The sequence below is a fragment of the Anguilla rostrata genome, chromosome 3, assembly GCF_018555375.3.
Source record: "Anguilla rostrata isolate EN2019 chromosome 3, ASM1855537v3, whole genome shotgun sequence".
Lineage (NCBI taxonomy): Eukaryota > Metazoa > Chordata > Actinopteri > Anguilliformes > Anguillidae > Anguilla > Anguilla rostrata.
In genome coordinates, this window is record NC_057935.1 from 56,744,390 (window position 1) to 56,762,088 (window position 17,699).

At 39.8% G+C, this 17,699-nt stretch overlaps 1 protein-coding gene across 4 annotated transcripts; it reads right to left on the reverse strand.

Moving 5' to 3' along the window:
* Positions 1 to 25: 25 nt before the first annotated feature.
* gal3st4 (galactose-3-O-sulfotransferase 4) lies at positions 26 to 17,363 on the reverse strand. 4 transcript variants are annotated; one of them, XM_064328509.1, is made up of 5 exons: positions 16,906 to 17,363; positions 14,202 to 15,494; positions 13,319 to 13,429; positions 7,177 to 7,486; positions 26 to 6,888 (listed from the first exon to the last, which is right to left on the reverse strand). In XM_064328509.1, exons 2-5 carry the CDS (start codon positions 14,222 to 14,224, stop codon positions 5,914 to 5,916), a joined length of 1,419 nt encoding a protein of 472 aa, XP_064184579.1. In that variant the 5' UTR covers positions 14,225 to 15,494; positions 16,906 to 17,363; the 3' UTR covers positions 26 to 5,913. The 4 variants fall into 4 exon arrangements, with proteins under 4 accessions (XP_064184579.1, XP_064184580.1, XP_064184581.1 ...); XM_064328510.1 differs by having other exon boundaries at positions 7,177 to 7,483; positions 16,906 to 17,342; XM_064328511.1 differs by lacking the exon at positions 14,202 to 15,494 and having other exon boundaries at positions 16,906 to 17,359.
* Between the last annotated feature and the right edge of the window lie 336 nt (positions 17,364 to 17,699).

Genomic DNA, 17,699 nt, shown 5'->3' on the forward strand with positions numbered 1-17,699 from the left:
ACAGGAACAACAAATAAATTAGGAATTTAGTTCAGAAAAGGTTTTTATTTCAAATGGATACAAGAAAAACAACTTAAAACCAACAAACACAGATATACACACTGTACCAAGGTTTTATACCAGGCATACATATTTTTCAAGTAACAAAAGTGAAGTAAACAAGAAGATATGCCATTTGCTGAAATCCATCTGCCAATTTCATTAAATAAAACAAGGTGTGATCATGGTATTCTTTTGCTCTCATAGGACTGAAATAAGATTTAAAATGCTTTGTTTCCTTCATATCAGAGTAAGGATGCACCAAATCTAGCATTTGACTTTGAACTGGAATAAATGGCAACATCTTTTAGAGGGATTTGGATTCGACTGAAACCTAGATTTATGTGAGTTGAACTAACTACTTTGTACTTGATGCTGATCTGGGTTTATGTTCTGCAACAATAAACCTGGATACCCTTGATGGATATGATATAATTTTGATTGTTGCCTGAACAACAATTTAAAATGACTGTCTGGCAATTATTTTACTAAGAGAGTAAATAGTGAAATGGAATTCTGTATTACCTTGCAGTAGAAACCACAAAACAATAAAATTAACTGCACTGTTACCAAAATAACTGTGACTAAAATACTGTAAAGTACTTTATTTGTTTGACCAGTGATTGGCTCATGAACATTCCCTCATTCCACTAGACAGCAGCAAATGCAAGTCATGGATACAAAGCCTACTGCTGTGAGCAGAATGGAATTTACAGGACTGCTACCAGTGATACAAAATATCAACTTGTCATTTCTAGTCTGGGCAGGATAACCTGATGTGTCTACAGCTGTAATGATGTATGTTAGGGAATCATTTGTAAATGGATTGCTTGCAAAATTACATCATATATTGCGCATGTGGGTATACAATTCTTAAATCAGCTGAGCTTTGCAGAACCATAGTTTCAGTGTGAGACATTTTAAAGTAAAGCAATGTATATGTGTGAATGGTTCATTCATTCTTTAAAATATGGTCGACAAATTTTAAACTTTGCAATGATTAAAATGTATCTTTAGTGCTACATTTCTTATTTAGTCAGTACCTCAACCTCAAATCTTCATGGATTTGGTGGATCCCTACTTTCAAATTAAGGTATCACATATTGAGAACTGTAGTAAGGAAAGAACACCACCCGTATATGGGTTCACTGGAAAAATGCTCCAGCATAACAATACAGGCAAGCCTTATTTCCATCCTGTTCACTACCATTTTATTCATCATATATTTTTGCATCCTACTGTAACCAAGTAAAATACAATAAACCTGCTATGACCACATGGTCACATCATCTATTCAAGTCATCAGTGGTAGTACCTGCTTATAATACTAGCTCATGTTTATTTCTATCAGATGTTCTTTCCAAAAAGAAAAAACCTGATCAATTTGACAGGCAAAATTTCACAGTAATTTCAATTCAACAACTGTCCGAAAGAGGAAGGTGAAATACTCTTTGGTGTATTTACTGTAAAAGCAGTCCCAAAGATTGCAAACACATTGTCAGTCTTACTCTGCTAACATTCATCCCACCCTGAACGCCCAATTATTTAATCAAACACATTGATATGCAGCACAGTATATGTAAAAAAAGAGCACTTCTTTTCAGTAAGTGTAGCAAGTTACATTTTTGTAAAAGTGTTAGGTATTAGAAGTTAAGATTTTTACAACACTATGCAGATGTTGTAGCCTCCTACATTTAAAAATACAGGAATCATTCATAAAACGTCTTATGGATTCAGTCAATGTATTATATGTATTGTCTCCACAATTATTCCTTAGTAAATGACCACAGGTTAAGCAAATGATGAAACAGAGGAGATTCCTTCTAACTGAACTCTACAAAGTTTTTGCAGAAGCCTGTAGAATTTGACCTGCCCCAAAATGCACCCATACACACAGATTATATAACACTTAATGTTATGTCTCAGGACAAAAGAGGCTCAATTTTGATTGAAAATTATTTTGTGTTGTACATTATTTGCATTTCCACTTGCATTGTTTACATATATGCAAAGGTGCTCTCTTTAAATACATGTACAGATGGTGGCTTGCATTTCTGTTGACTAGTTATGTTAATTACATGTATTTACCATCCTCAAGTATATAAAGCAGCATATTCTAAAAGTCTAGTCAACGCCATATAAATACCAATTGTAAGTTGCTATTGAAGCAGGTGTAAAGGTGGTCTGGTTCTTGTAGTTCTTCCCCATCTATTCCTTTACACAGCCCCACCTTGTCATGGTCTCTACAGGATAAAGCTTTGATTTTCATAAATTTATCAAAAGGAGCAATTAAAATAAGACTTTCTAATAGAACACTAAAAATATGTAAACTAACCAGTAGCTGAACCAAGTAAAAAGTAACATGGAAAACACATTTTAATATTTTTCAATATTTTGTTTTTCAAGATGCATTGAGGTATATGACTCTTTCAACATTTTTTTTCTCTCACTCTTTGTTTACTGCCAAAGCACTAACGTGTAGTATTGCCAAAAACTCGAACATGTCCAAGGTTCAACCCTTACAGTAAAACGGTGCTGGTGTCCAATGTCTAAAAATGCATTACACATGACAACTGAGGTCCGAAAGAATGAATTACAATGATCAGAACCTTTGATATGAGAGATACTGAAGGTGAATGAGGTCATGAAGGTGATGCGTGCTGATAAAATGGTATAGTGCCATGTGTGTTTGTGTATATGTGCCTCTGAATTTATGTATAAATACTTAACTGTCTGTCAGCTCTGTAGCCTTACATATTTATGCATGTGCATTACTGTTAATATTACATACAAACAAGTATAAATTTCTTGTGTATCTATGTGTGAACTTTGCTCTGGAGATGCAAGCAAAGACAAGTCGGCCATGCTCGTGTATGTGTGTGTGTGTGTTCATAAAATGCTACATAGTGCATTTTCAGTTTGACATTTGAACGGCTATACATCACATGAGCATCTCAAGCAAGAAAGTCAATACTTCCCATCTGAGAAAAAATAAATACGGTAGATATGTACAAGATATTAAAAAACAAAATAAATACAGAAAGCTATCATTTAAAGCCCTGTTCCAAAGTGTCTTATTCTAAGGCAAAAATAACTTTGTGTGCTGAACTGAAAAGGTTTCTTGGTTGATATGAGTGAGTATCGTTGTAGATTTGTACCAGAAAGTATATAACAATTATTGCCCACTGACTATAACTAGAATTTACTAATGCAGTCTGAAAATCAGAGCAATTTTTTTCAATGTTTGAAAAACACAAAGTAATACTTTTTTAAATGAATTCTGTAATTATGAATAAGAAAACTTTTACACAAATATTGTGTGTGTTGGGGGGAAGGAGTTCCCACTGGGAAGCAAGGATAAAGATATTTATGTCCAAGTTATGCCCTGCCAATTACATATATTTCCTTAAATATGGTGGATAGCCTGTGTTACTTCTTGAAACTAATCTGCTCTTTGTTTGGTTCAAGAATCAAGTACATTCTTATTGAATTTAGTCAAGAATGTACTTTTCCTCTGATTGGCCTGCTCAGTGGACCTAACTACACTAAATGACCAAAAGTAGCTGGACACCCCTTGGTCTGTGGCTGTTTTCATGGTTTTGGCTAGGCCCCTCAGTTCCAGTGAAGGCAAATCTTAATGCTACAGCATACAATGACATTCTAGATGATTCTGTACTTCCCCAACAGTTTGGGGGAGGCCCTTTCCTGTTTCAGCATGACAATGCACCCTGGCATACAGCAAAGTCCATATAGAATTGGTTTTGTCGAGAATGGTGTGGAAGAATTTGAACGGCCTGTACAGAGCCCTGACCTCAACCCCATCCAACACCTTCGGGATCAATTGGAAAGCCAATTGCAAGCCAGGCCTAATCGCCCAATCAGTGCCCAACCTCATTAATGCTCTTCTGGCTGAATAGAAGTAAATCCCTGCAGCAATATTCCATTATCTAGTATCAAGCCTTCCCAGAAGAGTGGAAGTTGTTATAGCAGCAAACAATGGACCAAATCCATATTAATGCCCATAATTTTGGATGAGATGTTCGATGTCAGCATACTTTTGACCATGTAGTGTATTAATACAGCTGTTCATTTATAAGTTCACACCTGGTTCCTACAGCTGTTCAGTTGGTGTTCAGGTTAACCAAACTATCAAACATGTTTACACGCAAACGTCCCCTTTTCAACAAATATAAGTGGGAACATTCAACACAATGACTTCTGTGATTATTTCTAGAAATGAGCACATATTTGAACAGGCAAGTCTCAGGACAGGTAAAAGTTACCTTCTATATTGGTAGATTGTCCACTATCCCACTGAGGAAATTTTATGCATCTCAATCTCGCAATTGTCTGCAATTGGTGAAGGGCAGAATTTGGAGTGGTTTTGTGAAATGAAAAGCAATGGAAACAGAAATAGCAACCCTGCAAGCTTTTTGGCTTTAAGTTCACAGCTTGTACTTCTAGACTAGTTTGCCCTGTCGAAGCCAGGAAATGAAACCCAACTGCTGACTTAAGTAAGTTAAATGGTGACTCCAAGATGCATGTGGAAAAAGGCAAAATATACATCACGTTTGTCAAAACTATACATGCACAATTCACTGCATCTGTCATTTAAAAATACTATGAGTGGATTGACTACCTCATTGGAGGATTTAGACTACCACCATACGTTTGCACAGATTCAGAGGTTTAGGAGACTTACTGATTTAGATGTGAGAATTCTGTGTCATGGGATAAGGGCACAGTAATCATCCTTTATCGGTACCAGTCAAAAGGGCTGTATGTGGACAATCACAGGACAATGCATTTTTGCAAGAGCTTGTGTATACGCCTCTCACAAAAAACCTGTTTGACCAGAATCTTTTCAAATGTAGTGCATGACAGTAAAACAAAAAATAAATGATAAATTAATTAATTACAGTGTGTGACTGATTGAGCCTGCCATGTCCATGGACTTGACAGCAAATCAGCCATAGCTTATATGCCATAACAAGTTAAATATGACGAGTTGCTGATGTTATATAACCAGTGAGAATCATACTAGGGATTTTAATCCCACATGCCTATGCCCCCCTATGTTGCAACTTTATAGCCATGAAGGCTACCAGGATTGTTACCTGTGGCTGGTGCCATTTGCAACAAATCCCATTTTTTAAGGATTTGTGGGTGCTGTGGCATCCTTAGTCTGGCAGATGACAACGCATAATTTTTTTCCCTCGCTGACCTCCAACAGGCATTCTATAATGCCAAGCACAGAAGCATGAGCATGCATTTTAGGCATTAATTCAGTTGTTTGGCATGAGGGTACCTCGCTGCACATATTTTTGAATGTATGTCTCTTTCTAAATGTCAGCCTTGATAAACAGCAGTTCATGTAATCAGAGACACACTGAAAACACTGTGCCAGCCAGCTCTACATTCTTCACTGGCAGATTAACACATTTATCCCCACTCCTTTCGCTAGACCTGAACACTGCACAGCTCCAGGTTTGAGCTGTTGGCTGAAAGGCAGAATGTACCTCAGTTGAAGTGCTATATTCAGTCTCTTCCAATCGCAGCTGGTGGTAGCTAGGGAGAATGGGTTCCTGGACTGTTTTTGCTGGTCATTCTCCATTTACTCCACAGTCGTCCCCAACTGGGAGTTGCCTGTGGGACGTGTGATGTTATCAACACAGAGATATTCTGAGTTAAGACCATGGAACACAGACCCATAGTGTGTGTGTGTGTGTGTGTGTGTGTGTGTGTGTGTAGGGGGTGTTTATTGCCCTGTGAGCCTTTCTCCTACATAGTTGTGTCTGTACATAATCTCCATTTGTATGAGTTGCACACACTAATCAGGAGCAGTATGTGCCACTCCCATCCTCTCGGATAGAGCTATCTCAGTTGCCCCTTCCCGGCGCTTAATGATGAGGTTTGGTTGCGACTCACCCAGCTCCTGTCCCATTCTCTCTCCCTCTCCCCCACCCTCATACCACCACGCTCCATCATTCTGGGATGACCCATCTCCTTTTTATAGGGGGCTACACCAGCAGCTGCAGGCTGAGGGGATCTGGGGAACTGTCGAGCATCTAGCAAGTCCTTGTACTGGATCTCAGGCCTGATCATTTTCAGACAAGCCTGGTTGGTGGCATTGTTCAGCCCTGGCTGCAGTTCATAGCCCAGTATCTTAACCAGGCCACTCTGGAAGGGCCGAATAGTCTTGTCCCGTATTCGACTGGCCTCTACTGGCCGCCCTCCATCCCGCAGGCAGACACGTGCCATCAAATCCCTCCGAGACCTCAGGAGGGCCACCTCCGACTCCATCCTTGCCCTCCCAAATTTCTCCACCTCCTCCCAGAAGGTGTGATTGAAGGCCTGGTAGAGGTGCCAGTCCAGTGCATTCCACTCTCTGAGTTTGCGCCTCTGCTCATCTGAGAGTCCTAAGCCCCCATTTGAGCTCCCTTTGTTGCTCTTCTGCTGCCGTGCATTCAAGCTAAAGGAGACTACTGCATCCAGTGGCCAGCAGAGGGCATGGCGGAGCAATACCATTGACTGGTCAAAGTGCTCTGACAGCAGTATCAGACTGAAGGCCCGACGCACAGCCAACTCTCCTTTCCGGGCCAGGGACTCAGAGAAATTGGCATTGTGGTCCAAGCCAAAGTCGAACCACAGGAGATTGCGAGCATAGTGGTTGTTGCGCAGACGGGGGTCATAGAACTGCTGGGGGTCTTCTGCAAAATCCGCCAGCCCCTTTGCTCGCTTGAAGGCAGGGGCCACAGCTTTGTAGTACGCATATGAGGACTCTGCCAGGGCCACTGGGTCACGCAAAATCGAGAAATAGAAGGTATCACTGGGCATGACCTTATCAACCTACAAAGAGGAGAAAAAAAACAAGAGGAATGTAACCAGACAAGAACATGCTTGTATCATAATTACCATTAAATATATCAGCTACCACTCAGCAACCCCAAAAGTACCAAACCTGAAATCTCGGCTCTGTGACTTTATTATCTTTGGTTAAAATTACTAACATACTACAAGTGTTCATATAAAGTACCCTTATAGTCAACCATTACAGAAATGCCTCAACCTGTGTACCACATTCCATCAGAAGCCAATGCAGTTTAACAAGAACCACAACCACTCTGAGATCTGTACCTCTGGCTTGTGGAAGCGCATGTGGTTGCCCATGATGCTGAAGTCCACAACATGTGGTCCCCGGTAGCCTTTTACCCTGTGGGCATTGAAGGGCAATGGGTAGCCAAACTGGTACCCCAGAGGCAAGGCAAAGCGTAGGCTCCTCTCATCCCCAAAGCGATACAGCATATTGAGAACAGTGCTGCTGGCTGTCTTGTGGGTCTTCAGGAACATGACGTGGGTATGGGGCCGGCAGGAACCAAGGGATGAGTCCTGAGAGTCCAGAGGGGAAAGGGAGAACAGAGGATTGGGCCTTTCAGGCTGCATACTGCTAGCAGGGAGGGAGGGAGGGGGAGGAGTGAGAAAGAGAGGAAGAAGAGAGACACCACAAGATTAAATAAAGATTACCATAGACCTTTAGACTTTATTATCTTTGGTTATTACTACAGTACAGAAATTTCACAGGCTAACAAGAAACCCGAGAACCAGTTGTACTATACTTGAAATGACCACAGCTCCTGATTTCACTTTGAAATTTAATTATTAGGGTTGGAGAAAATGTATTCCTTCACTCATATATCAGATATGAACCATCAATGTTTAAAATGTATTGAGAAGGCTAGATTCATGAAGAAGATGATCTGCACCACCAAAGAACAATACAGAAAGCACATTGTATATGTTTACCTACAATACTGTACCTTTTAATTTTGACATCAGATGAGATGCACTGTGCCTGTCTTCCCTAGCTGATCCCTCTTCCGGCAGTACAAGGCAACCAAAGTTTTGCTACATTTTCTGTAACCCTCATATTTGCCCGCAATGCTTGTTATAAGCATACCCCATCCCTACTGATTTGCAGCCACTGGCATCATGTTTATTGGCTCTCCTTTCTCATTGATGCCAGTGTACTGCACTCACTGCCCTTGGGTGCAGTTCAGGTTAACCCCCTTACCCCTCCTCCCATTTTTCCCAGTTCAGTGGTGCTGTGATGACTTCAGCATTCACCAGCCCTCACTGCCAGAATCAATGTTCTAAGATAAAAGAGTGTGGGTATCATTCCTTAAGAATTACAGAAAATGATGAAGCATCCATTTCTAGCACACACAGGGCACAGGAGTGATCTTCCTTCTCGCAGTTCCTTATTCTCCTGAGCAACTATCCAATCTTAACCCTCAGATCTCTAAATTTTCCTGCTATGCCATGGGTCCGCAAGCACAGCATGCTGAAGCAGACCTTAAATTACCTGTTTTCAGTCATTTATCTGCACAGAACAGCTTTCGTGACTAGGAGGTATGAGGCGTGATTGACAAATGTAATGCACTACTATCGCTGCTGTAAAATTACTTTTTCAAATCCACAGAATAACAGATCCAAATCCATAAAGCAAATCATATATTTCTGTCCCAAATGCAGTTTCTTCTTTTTCCACACATTTTCTACACACAAACTAGTGAAACAGACTAGTTTCCTTTTTCTGATTATGCGGGGATGCCAATGACAAAACAAATATGCTATCATTGTCAAATACCAATAAAACCTACAAAAGAATATCTCAAAAACAATTGTTTTATGGTACAAATCTAACACGTAAAACATACTTCCAGTGCTTCTCTGATGAGAATAAACATCTCAACTGATGTTTTATTGAACATGGTTGCAGAAATAACCCTGTTTGCAATTCAAGACAAATTTTAAAAAGAAACAGATTGATCATTTTTAAACAAATCACATATTTACATTTGTTAATACATAACACTATGCATAACCAACACAAAATATATCTATTTCTGCCAAACCCATAAACTCAAAATAAATAAAAATGGATATATTCACCCTCTTTAAATCTGCTAAATAACAGATCTGAAGCAATCATGCAGCACATTGCTCATGGCTATGCCATTGTATATAAAACACAATGCTAAAAATGTTTTGAATGACCTGTTTAAAATGACTCTCTCCTCTGGTGTAACAGGGTTACGATTCTAGAAGCCAGGAGAAGTAAATTAATCACAGAACTTCATGAGTGCCACTGGGGAATTGTAAAAATGATAGCCAGAGACAGATGCCTAGGGCCTACAAGCTCAGAGCCGACAATAAAAGATGATATTTGGATAGAAGTAAGTCAGTGTGACATTTGCAGCAGAGCATGCCTGCTGCAGCTAATATATACACATGGAAATGTGCATCGGGTCCATGACAAAGAGAACATCTGGATTTTGCTGAGTACAGATAAACAGATGTTTTGGGGTTATGTATGCTTACACAAGATGACCAGCATTCATCTACTGAAATCAGAAAAATCCTTTATTATTAAAAATTAAGCTGGTTTGTAAAGACTTGTAACTGACAATTTACCCTTTTAAATTTGAGACATTTCTGTAGTTGAATGGTATATAATGCAAAATTATCCCACCTATATCACAGGTTTGCTAAAAGTTTAGTGCAGAATATCAAGAAAATGTTTGCTGAGATCAAAGCACAGGGGGGTAAAACTTTGTAACACGGCCAGCTTTTTGTATATCAACTGCCCCCCACTACTACCAAAAAGACACCTTCTGAACTATTCATAGAGACATGTTCTTATATGGTTTTTGACATTAAAGCCACAGTTTTCCTACAGCATAAAGAATCAAAGAGGGGACAGACATAGAACTGTTGTCTTCAGTTTCAGTTAAACTGTTCAGTTATGGCTTTGACATCAACACTGATGAGAACCAAGTAGAGGGTGTTATCCAATGTGATACTGAGTCTGATAAAGGTAGTCTACTATGGTGTGCTATAAAAGGGGTATATTGTGCACTTACCCCTTTGAGACATTTTAAACAATCCTGGGATCATGGGAGTTACTTTACTCCTTACCACTCACAATCTAGACAAACATCTATCAAGTAAGTAGCCATGATCATAGCCAACTGGATATAACATCATCTAAAAGCCCCTTTAGAAAGAAGAAAATATTTAGAAAATTCATATATAACACCAAACACAGTATTTTACTGAACTACCAGCAGTACCTACCTTCATTGATAAACTGTATTTATCAAAACATGTTTTTCCAAATGAGTTGAGAGGCGACTGCACAAGCCTAGTCACATGTAAGCAAACTGAAATTTTAATACTATTTTTATCCCTAATTTTTTTCCTCCCAATTTGGACAGCCCAATTGGTATTCACAGCCCATCCCAGCACTCAACATCCTCCACTGATTCAGGAGAGAGTACATATTTCTCCAAAGCACATGCTGCCAGACGCTGCTTCATTTAACTTTAACTCTGCAATCCACCAGCTGACCCGTGCAGTCATTATGCCGTCAGAGAACACTTTGTGTACAGCTGGCACAGGCAGACTGCACGCACCCAATCTACCAGGCAAGTTGCTCTTGAGCAATGAGATGGGACAACCTGCCGACTGAAACCTTAGTTTCCTTGGCAACAGTAAGGCCAACTGCATTCTGCCCTACGGGGCTGCCAGCCACAGTTGACACTGGCGTAATCAGGATTTGATTCTATACTATCCAGTGTTTTAACCTTAACAGGACAAGCCTCAAAACAGTTCCCTTTTTGCAGTACTATTTTTATCGTAAAAAATTGCATTGCATTGTCTTTAGCCACATTTTGTTTTTCTTTTTTGGTTCTTTGCCTTCAAATGTACCGTATGCACAAATTCGCACAAGCTTACTTTCTAGTAAATTTTACGCTCTGGCATCAGATGAGAAAAAGGCACTTGCACATCAGTTCAAAACTGCCAACTAAGCAGTAACTCCAACTTAGCCCTGCTGTCCCCTCTTGGCAAAGGGATATTAATGGGGTTGAGGCTTAAAAAGGCTTAAAAGTCCCAACTTAGCCTCACCCTTATCTGCACTAAGGTAGTCATAAGAGTTGGTGAGCCATTATGCCCAAGGCACAGTGCATTGGATGGCTTCAGACCCCAGTTACTGCTGTGAAAAAAAACAATTTAAGAAAGCTAAAAGGCAGTTTAAAAAAACAGTGGACTGAACCCAGAGAAAGGAAATTAAATAATAATAATAATAATAATAATAATAATAATAACAACAATAATAATAATTTTAAGTGCACACTCCAAAATTACCAGAGAAGAACTGTGCAGTCATTGCAGCACAGGTTGAAATAGAGATACATGCACCGTTGTATACTAAACCTAATCTCCTCTCTACTACATTAAAATTCCAAGCCCAGAAGGAGAGGAGAAGTGGACAGCAAACCTACCACAGCCTGAGCAGAATCCTGACCTGTGTTGCTGTTGCTAGGGTGAGGGAAAAAACACAGACCTGAAAACAGACTGTTCTGTTATGCTTTGTTTGTTTTTCACTAGAAAATGAGGATGAACATGTACTTCAGGAATTATGATACACGGTATTAACCCTTTGAAGTGATATATTGTATTTAGGATTTAGGAACTACTTAAAAAAGTGATTGTGATTAATTGCAAGAGTAAAATAAATTAAAATTGCAAAAACTTGAGTTAAATGTGGCTAGTTTAAATTTCAAATCTACAATTGAAATTTTGTTCTGTAACATGAACTAATTAAAATTTCAATTGCACATTTAAAAGATTCTGGGAGGATATGTTAAATAAAGATATTTCAAAGCAAACCACATATTATTGGTATAGATGTTCTTTTCAAAAAAATAATATCACATCTAATACAAACGCCCATTTAGTAATGACAATTTTGCCTGGGCAACTTCACTGCTCCTCTTCTGTCAAAAGGTTACAATCTTATGACTATACACAATATTACACTATAAAATAGTGTACTGCTGTTTTATACCCAAAGAAATGTCACAGCCAGTTGTTGCTTATATTTTAAAAGTGTATTGAAAATGAGAAATTCTCTTCCAGAAAATAATATTTTTGGCTGGACCGCAACAGCGGGGCTGGCCCTACAAATGCGAATGTCTGTGACTGACTGACTGAATGATGAAGTTATACCATTGGTCGGCCGAGTTATGAAGTTACACCATTGGTCAGTCGGATCACGTGTGTTAGGTCCAGCCATATACTAGGTTTTAACCTGGTCTTGTTGTTTAATTGTCGTCCAATGCAATGTTTCACTATTTTAATTATGTTTCAATATTTTTTCTGCTCTAATAAAATAAATACCTAGAGCACAAGAGCCGTCATTTGATAGATGACTCTGTGTCTGTTGCAAAGACAGCCCAGGACGCAGATATTTTCAAAGGATAATTCTCCTCTCATCTAATGTACGGCGTTGCCCCTTAGTGAGGAAAGATGCTGAGAAAGCACCACTGCGTCACCTTCAACCCATCTACATGAGTGCACCCATGTCCATTTTGCACAGTTGGTAGATAACTATTCCAACTGATGTACACAACTGATGTTTTGCTAACAGCAATTTCAAACTGGTACTCAGAACTGACTATTTCTGCTAAATTGAAAAGGAATTGTTACCAGTTAATGCAGAAAGCTAGCTACTTCAATGATACTGAAGTGCAAGCGCACAGTGGATAACAATATTTTAATTAAAAGAACCATCTGGATGTTTTTTTTAAACTATCAATTGAAATCCTCAGTGGATTACTCTCAATCAGCCATAACTCTCCCCGAGAGTGTGATGGCTACTATTAACTATGTATGTCAACGTTTTGGACCAGTGACAAATTGCACAAATGCATGGTACTTATACTTTAATGTAAAGTGGTGATGTTGAGAGAGCAAGAAAAAATATCTAAAGAAAATTATGAAAAAATGCTCATGTAAAAAGGCCACACTTCCCTCTGCTGTTTTTCCATGCCTGCTGTTTTTCCTCAAACTGATGTACTCCCTGCAAGACCATTTCTCTCACAGTTTTACAAGTGACTAAATGGGAGTATGCATTAGAATGGAGAGTATACATTTTAAATGCAGAGACTGCGTTTAAAAAATGACATATTTTAGGGACTTTAAGCATTGACAGCTGTGCGTACACCTACGGTGACTGGAAATAAATCTGTCCCTGTTGTTCCTGCCCCTCAAACCCATAATGGTAACTTTAGAGTCTTGTGGGATTGAATGTGCTTTAACCAGTAGATGTGTTGATATCAAGCATGAAATAAGATTGAAAGCCAAACAGAGCTTCCTATTTGACAGAAACCATGTCAAAGAATGAAAGGAATGGACCAAATTGAACATTTCTCACCTCTTGCTGAAGATGACCCCCAGCAGCTGCCCAGCAAAGACAATGGCCAAGAACACCAGAAGGGCTTTCCAAAGCAGCCCCAGCCGATAACACCCCAGTAACCGCATCCTCCTGGGACAAGCACCAGTGCAAAGAAAGGGGGAGTGGATTCAGAAGTTATGAAACAAAATAGCCTCAATAAATGAATGTTTATTTGCAGAACATACAAAATAATGACATATAATGGTCAGACTATTTTCTGTCAACTCAAGCATTTGAGTCATAGGTGCCTTGCATCAGAACAGGATACTTCAAATCAGTGCTGTAGCCTACAAAATAAGCTATCAGTAGCTCCTTGCACAATTACCACTGTGCTTTACCGTTATATCATGGGTATTGTATTTTTGAATGTTTCATAACAAGCGGTTTCTGCTTTTTCTCTTGCAATAACCCGTTTATTTACCATGTAGTCTACATTGTTTGCCCTGCGCGCGAATGATGCAGAATAGTTTGACGCATCGTTGTGAACATAACCGCGACTCAGGATTCTGCGTCTGCGTTTTGTGGATGTTAGTATCAATTTGATGCCGTTATCGATGACTACCTACAGTCCCCGAAACTACAGCGTTTATGATGTGTACCCTCAAGATGGAGGAAAGCGAGTCTGATCAATTGTTTTAGGGAGACATACGGAAACCACCTATCCTGTAACATAAGATTAATGATGGATCAAACAGACCGTAGACAAAAGGCCTTTGTTATTGCTGGCTTTATCGGATAATACCCCACAAACCCTCCCACCGTTCGAACTCCATCCAGTAGCCTACATAAATCTATGCAGGGCTTTATAAGTGTATTCCCCATCCATCCCAGCTCTCCACTTGTCCCGAAAGAGTCCGCTTACCTCGCTTTCCGTCTAAAAGCCATGACTGTACCGGGTCAGTTTGCGTTGTGCGCAGCGCTTGGCGCTGGCAACCACGGCGCATCTCGGAGTCTCCGGCTATGTTCTCAGAGAAAACGCAAGGACTGAGGTCGGAGGGAGAGGGGCGGCGCAGTTTTCAGTGTGTATGTGAGGGGGGAGGTCATACACTCAGACGTACGTGAGTCGCGTTCTGACGTCAAACATCAGCCAAATGGCCTCGTCTACTCTGCTGCTGTAGACGAAAAAATACTGCCTTAAAATAGCTGCCATATATTAGTGTAAATAATACGATAACGAGAATGATGGACGTGCAAAACTAATTCTGAAGCAAACGGATTCTGAGCTGTAGGTTTCTCTGCCCCTCGGCCAATTGAAGAATAGTCTTTATTCCTGTGATTCGAGCAATACAAATGCTGGTAAAATAAAGAAGATAAAAAATAGCATTGCATCCCTGCCTAGAAAATGGCACAGCATCAATGACTAGACTTAATGTGTAAACAACGTGAACTCAAATTAATCTTTCAGACCCTTTCCCCCCTCTGTGATACATCAGAAGGTGATAAGACAGAATTTGAACGGCATATGTAAAAACATTCTTATGGTATATCATATATATATACATGTATTCAGCACTGGAATTGAAAAATATGATTCCATCCCTATACTTTTTGAGCAGAAAAGTCATTAGGTACCAGACAACGCCATGTATACTGATATTTTTTTCTTCCCTTCGTTATCCAGTGGTATTCAGAAGGCTTTCTATTTCTATCTGTTTCACAGGAAAATCCCCAGTGTTAATTAAACTCTAACAGAGTATGTATGAGACCAACCAGGACCACGTGTAATCTGAAAGAGTTGATTTAACACTGGTGAGTCATGATATCCCATTATGTAATTACAAAAAGAACTAGTGATTTGTGTTAAAAATAAAGCATTATACAGCCACAGGTCACACTTTCCAGTAAAAAAAGACAAGCTGCAGCTTTAGCCATTTTACAAATTGTATTTTGCTCCTAAAGTGTAGTGTCAATGCACTTCAACTTGTATCTTCCTCCCAGTACACTGGATATTGCTTTATAGACATAATGCAGTTCATCTGACCTGTCAGTCCTCCTGCAGATCCATGCAAAGGGTGGCCCAGTAAAGCCTAAGTAGACCAGATATTCTCCAGGGGCTATATTTAAACATAAAGCCTTCTAATCGTTTAACTGTGGCTGAACATTAGCGGTCAGTCAGCCTCAGTAGTTACACCAGCTGCCTCTGTTCCTTCAATGTCTGTGAAGACAGAAAGCATGTGCAAAGCAGAGCTGATAGTACCTCCAAATATTCAAATGTGTCCAAGAAATAAAAGGTTTATTAAGTGTAAAAAAGAAGAGTGAACCAGAAAGACACTGCATTATAGTGAGTTGATTGGCATGTCATCCATATGTTACAAAAAGAGAGAAAGTGAGCCAGAGATAAGAGATGCATGAGCATGCACTTTTAATAGCTGGAATACTAGAGGCCAGTCAGAACCTTCATGCTCATGGCCCAGCAGTTTCTCCACATTAATATTTAACACAGCAAGAGCCATTCTGTCAGAATGAATGTGTTTTATTTAACAGCATAGTATATTTACAAGCTGAAAAAAATGTTTCTTGAGGAATTCTATGGGCATTAGGCTACTCAGAGCGCCAGGTGATAATTTGACGGGGTGTAAGTCTGTCAGATATGTGAACCTTGCCGTACTGGACACTTCAAGTACCCGGAAAATACCAGAGATATTGACACTCAAAAATATTGTACAACAAAATCCTTTATTTTTAATTTATAGTAGTTGCATAAATGTGGAATGAATGCAGATGACACTAGTCAAACGGACCACAGAGGGAAACATTTTCACTGGAATTTTAAGATTTTGGTACGGTTCAGGTTTTGTTTGTGCCCCAGCCATGTTCCATAGGGAGTTTACTCGTTTCTTGTATTCGAATTTTACACGGCTGTTAATCGCAAATCCCTAAAATTAGCTTTGGAAAATATGATACAGCGTGACCACAGAACAGTTCAATGAGTGAGACGTGTTCCGCGGGTAGCCTACACCTAAAAGAGCCACTGTATCTTTCACATTCCAAAAAAAAAGTTGACTAACCTACTCCTAACCAAAGTAATTTCCGTTCGCATCACCATAGCTTGCTAGTTGCCCTTCAATACGATAACAACGTGATTACCAGCAGTGCTGGACACAAGACACAGGACACAAGATCGTTATTACTAGAGGGCAGGCATTGAACCTGAAATTTAATTTGTTTTCAAAATATTCCAGTATAGGCAGCTAAAAAAATAACTTGAACATACGCGTAGGTCTGTTGACTTGTCATTTAGTCGGATTCGTTCTCAAGTGAAAAGCAAAGGAGTCTTTCGTAACCACAGTAAAAGTTGGCTGCCATCAAGTAGCCCAGCTACGTTGACTCCTTTATCTCAAAAAAAAGTTTTGTTTTGGTGATAAAGTCTTCATCACCGAGTCTAGTCACAGTCAATTCTTACAACTCTCACCATTGTAAATAGGCAATCTCTTTGTAAACTACAGCCAAACCAAATGGAGTGATCGAAAAAACCCTTTTATAGCAAGCAAGCTAGGCTACTTGTTTTATGCATCGTTTTTGTCATCAATATTTTGCAGCTTAGACCGATATGCTATTCTACTCACCCCTGAACTTGTCCACTGTTATTCTATCGACACCCTTGGCCGGAATACACACTTTCCTCTCCAGCTTGACCTCCACCAGTTTGCAACTCCTGTGCAGGACAGAACTCTACAAACCCCTTACCACCCCACTATACAGTGGGCACACGGTAATAGTCTGCAGCGGGTCGACAGTAGGAATCTCAGCAGAACGTTGAGTAAATATGAGGCGAGACACAGAGGGTGCTCTCTGTTCCACTAACGTTCCTTTCACTCCCCCGTCTCTGTCCCATCTGTTTATTAGCTAAGTACTTGTGTAACCTACATGCTAGAACAGTCAATCCCTCCTCCCCCAGACTCTCTCACTGTATTCTGTCATTCTTTTCCTTGGCTCTTCTACCTCACCGTTATGCGTGCTTAGGCTACAGCAGTAAAATAGGCAACGTTATTTGCGGTTGTTCCCCTATTAACTTATTACGTAGGCTATAGTCGACAAAAGTTTGCATATAGCCCACAGGAACCTAATTTTTGAAAGTGAATCTGGGTTAATTTTGTACGGTTACAGATTTTGTCTTAATACAACATTTCAGTCTGTTTGCGTGAGGGGGATTGCGGAGGAGAGATCTGTGACTTGTCTTTCTCGTTTTTTATGCAACAAATGGCTGTAAACTCGTGGAAGTCAGTCCCTTTCTCTGCCCTACCCAACCAACACCCCTTCCCACTCTCTCTATCTTTCTCTCGCTCTCTCTCTCATTCCATTCCATACGGTATTATTGAAAGAACAAACATCCCATTCATCCTTATATTCGCTGCTAATG

Coding starts and splice junctions, on each gene's coding strand:
- gal3st4 (XM_064328509.1), bottom strand. CDS start 14,224: ATGGCTTTTAGACGGAAAGCGAG. Junction 13,430..14,201: donor GCTTTTAGACGGAAAGCGAG/GTAAGCGGACTC, acceptor TGCTTGTCCCAG/GAGGATGCGGTTACTGGGGT. Junction 6,889..7,176: donor TGCGCTTCCACAAGCCAGAG/GTACAGATCTCA, acceptor TCCTCTTTGTAG/GTTGATAAGGTCATGCCCAG.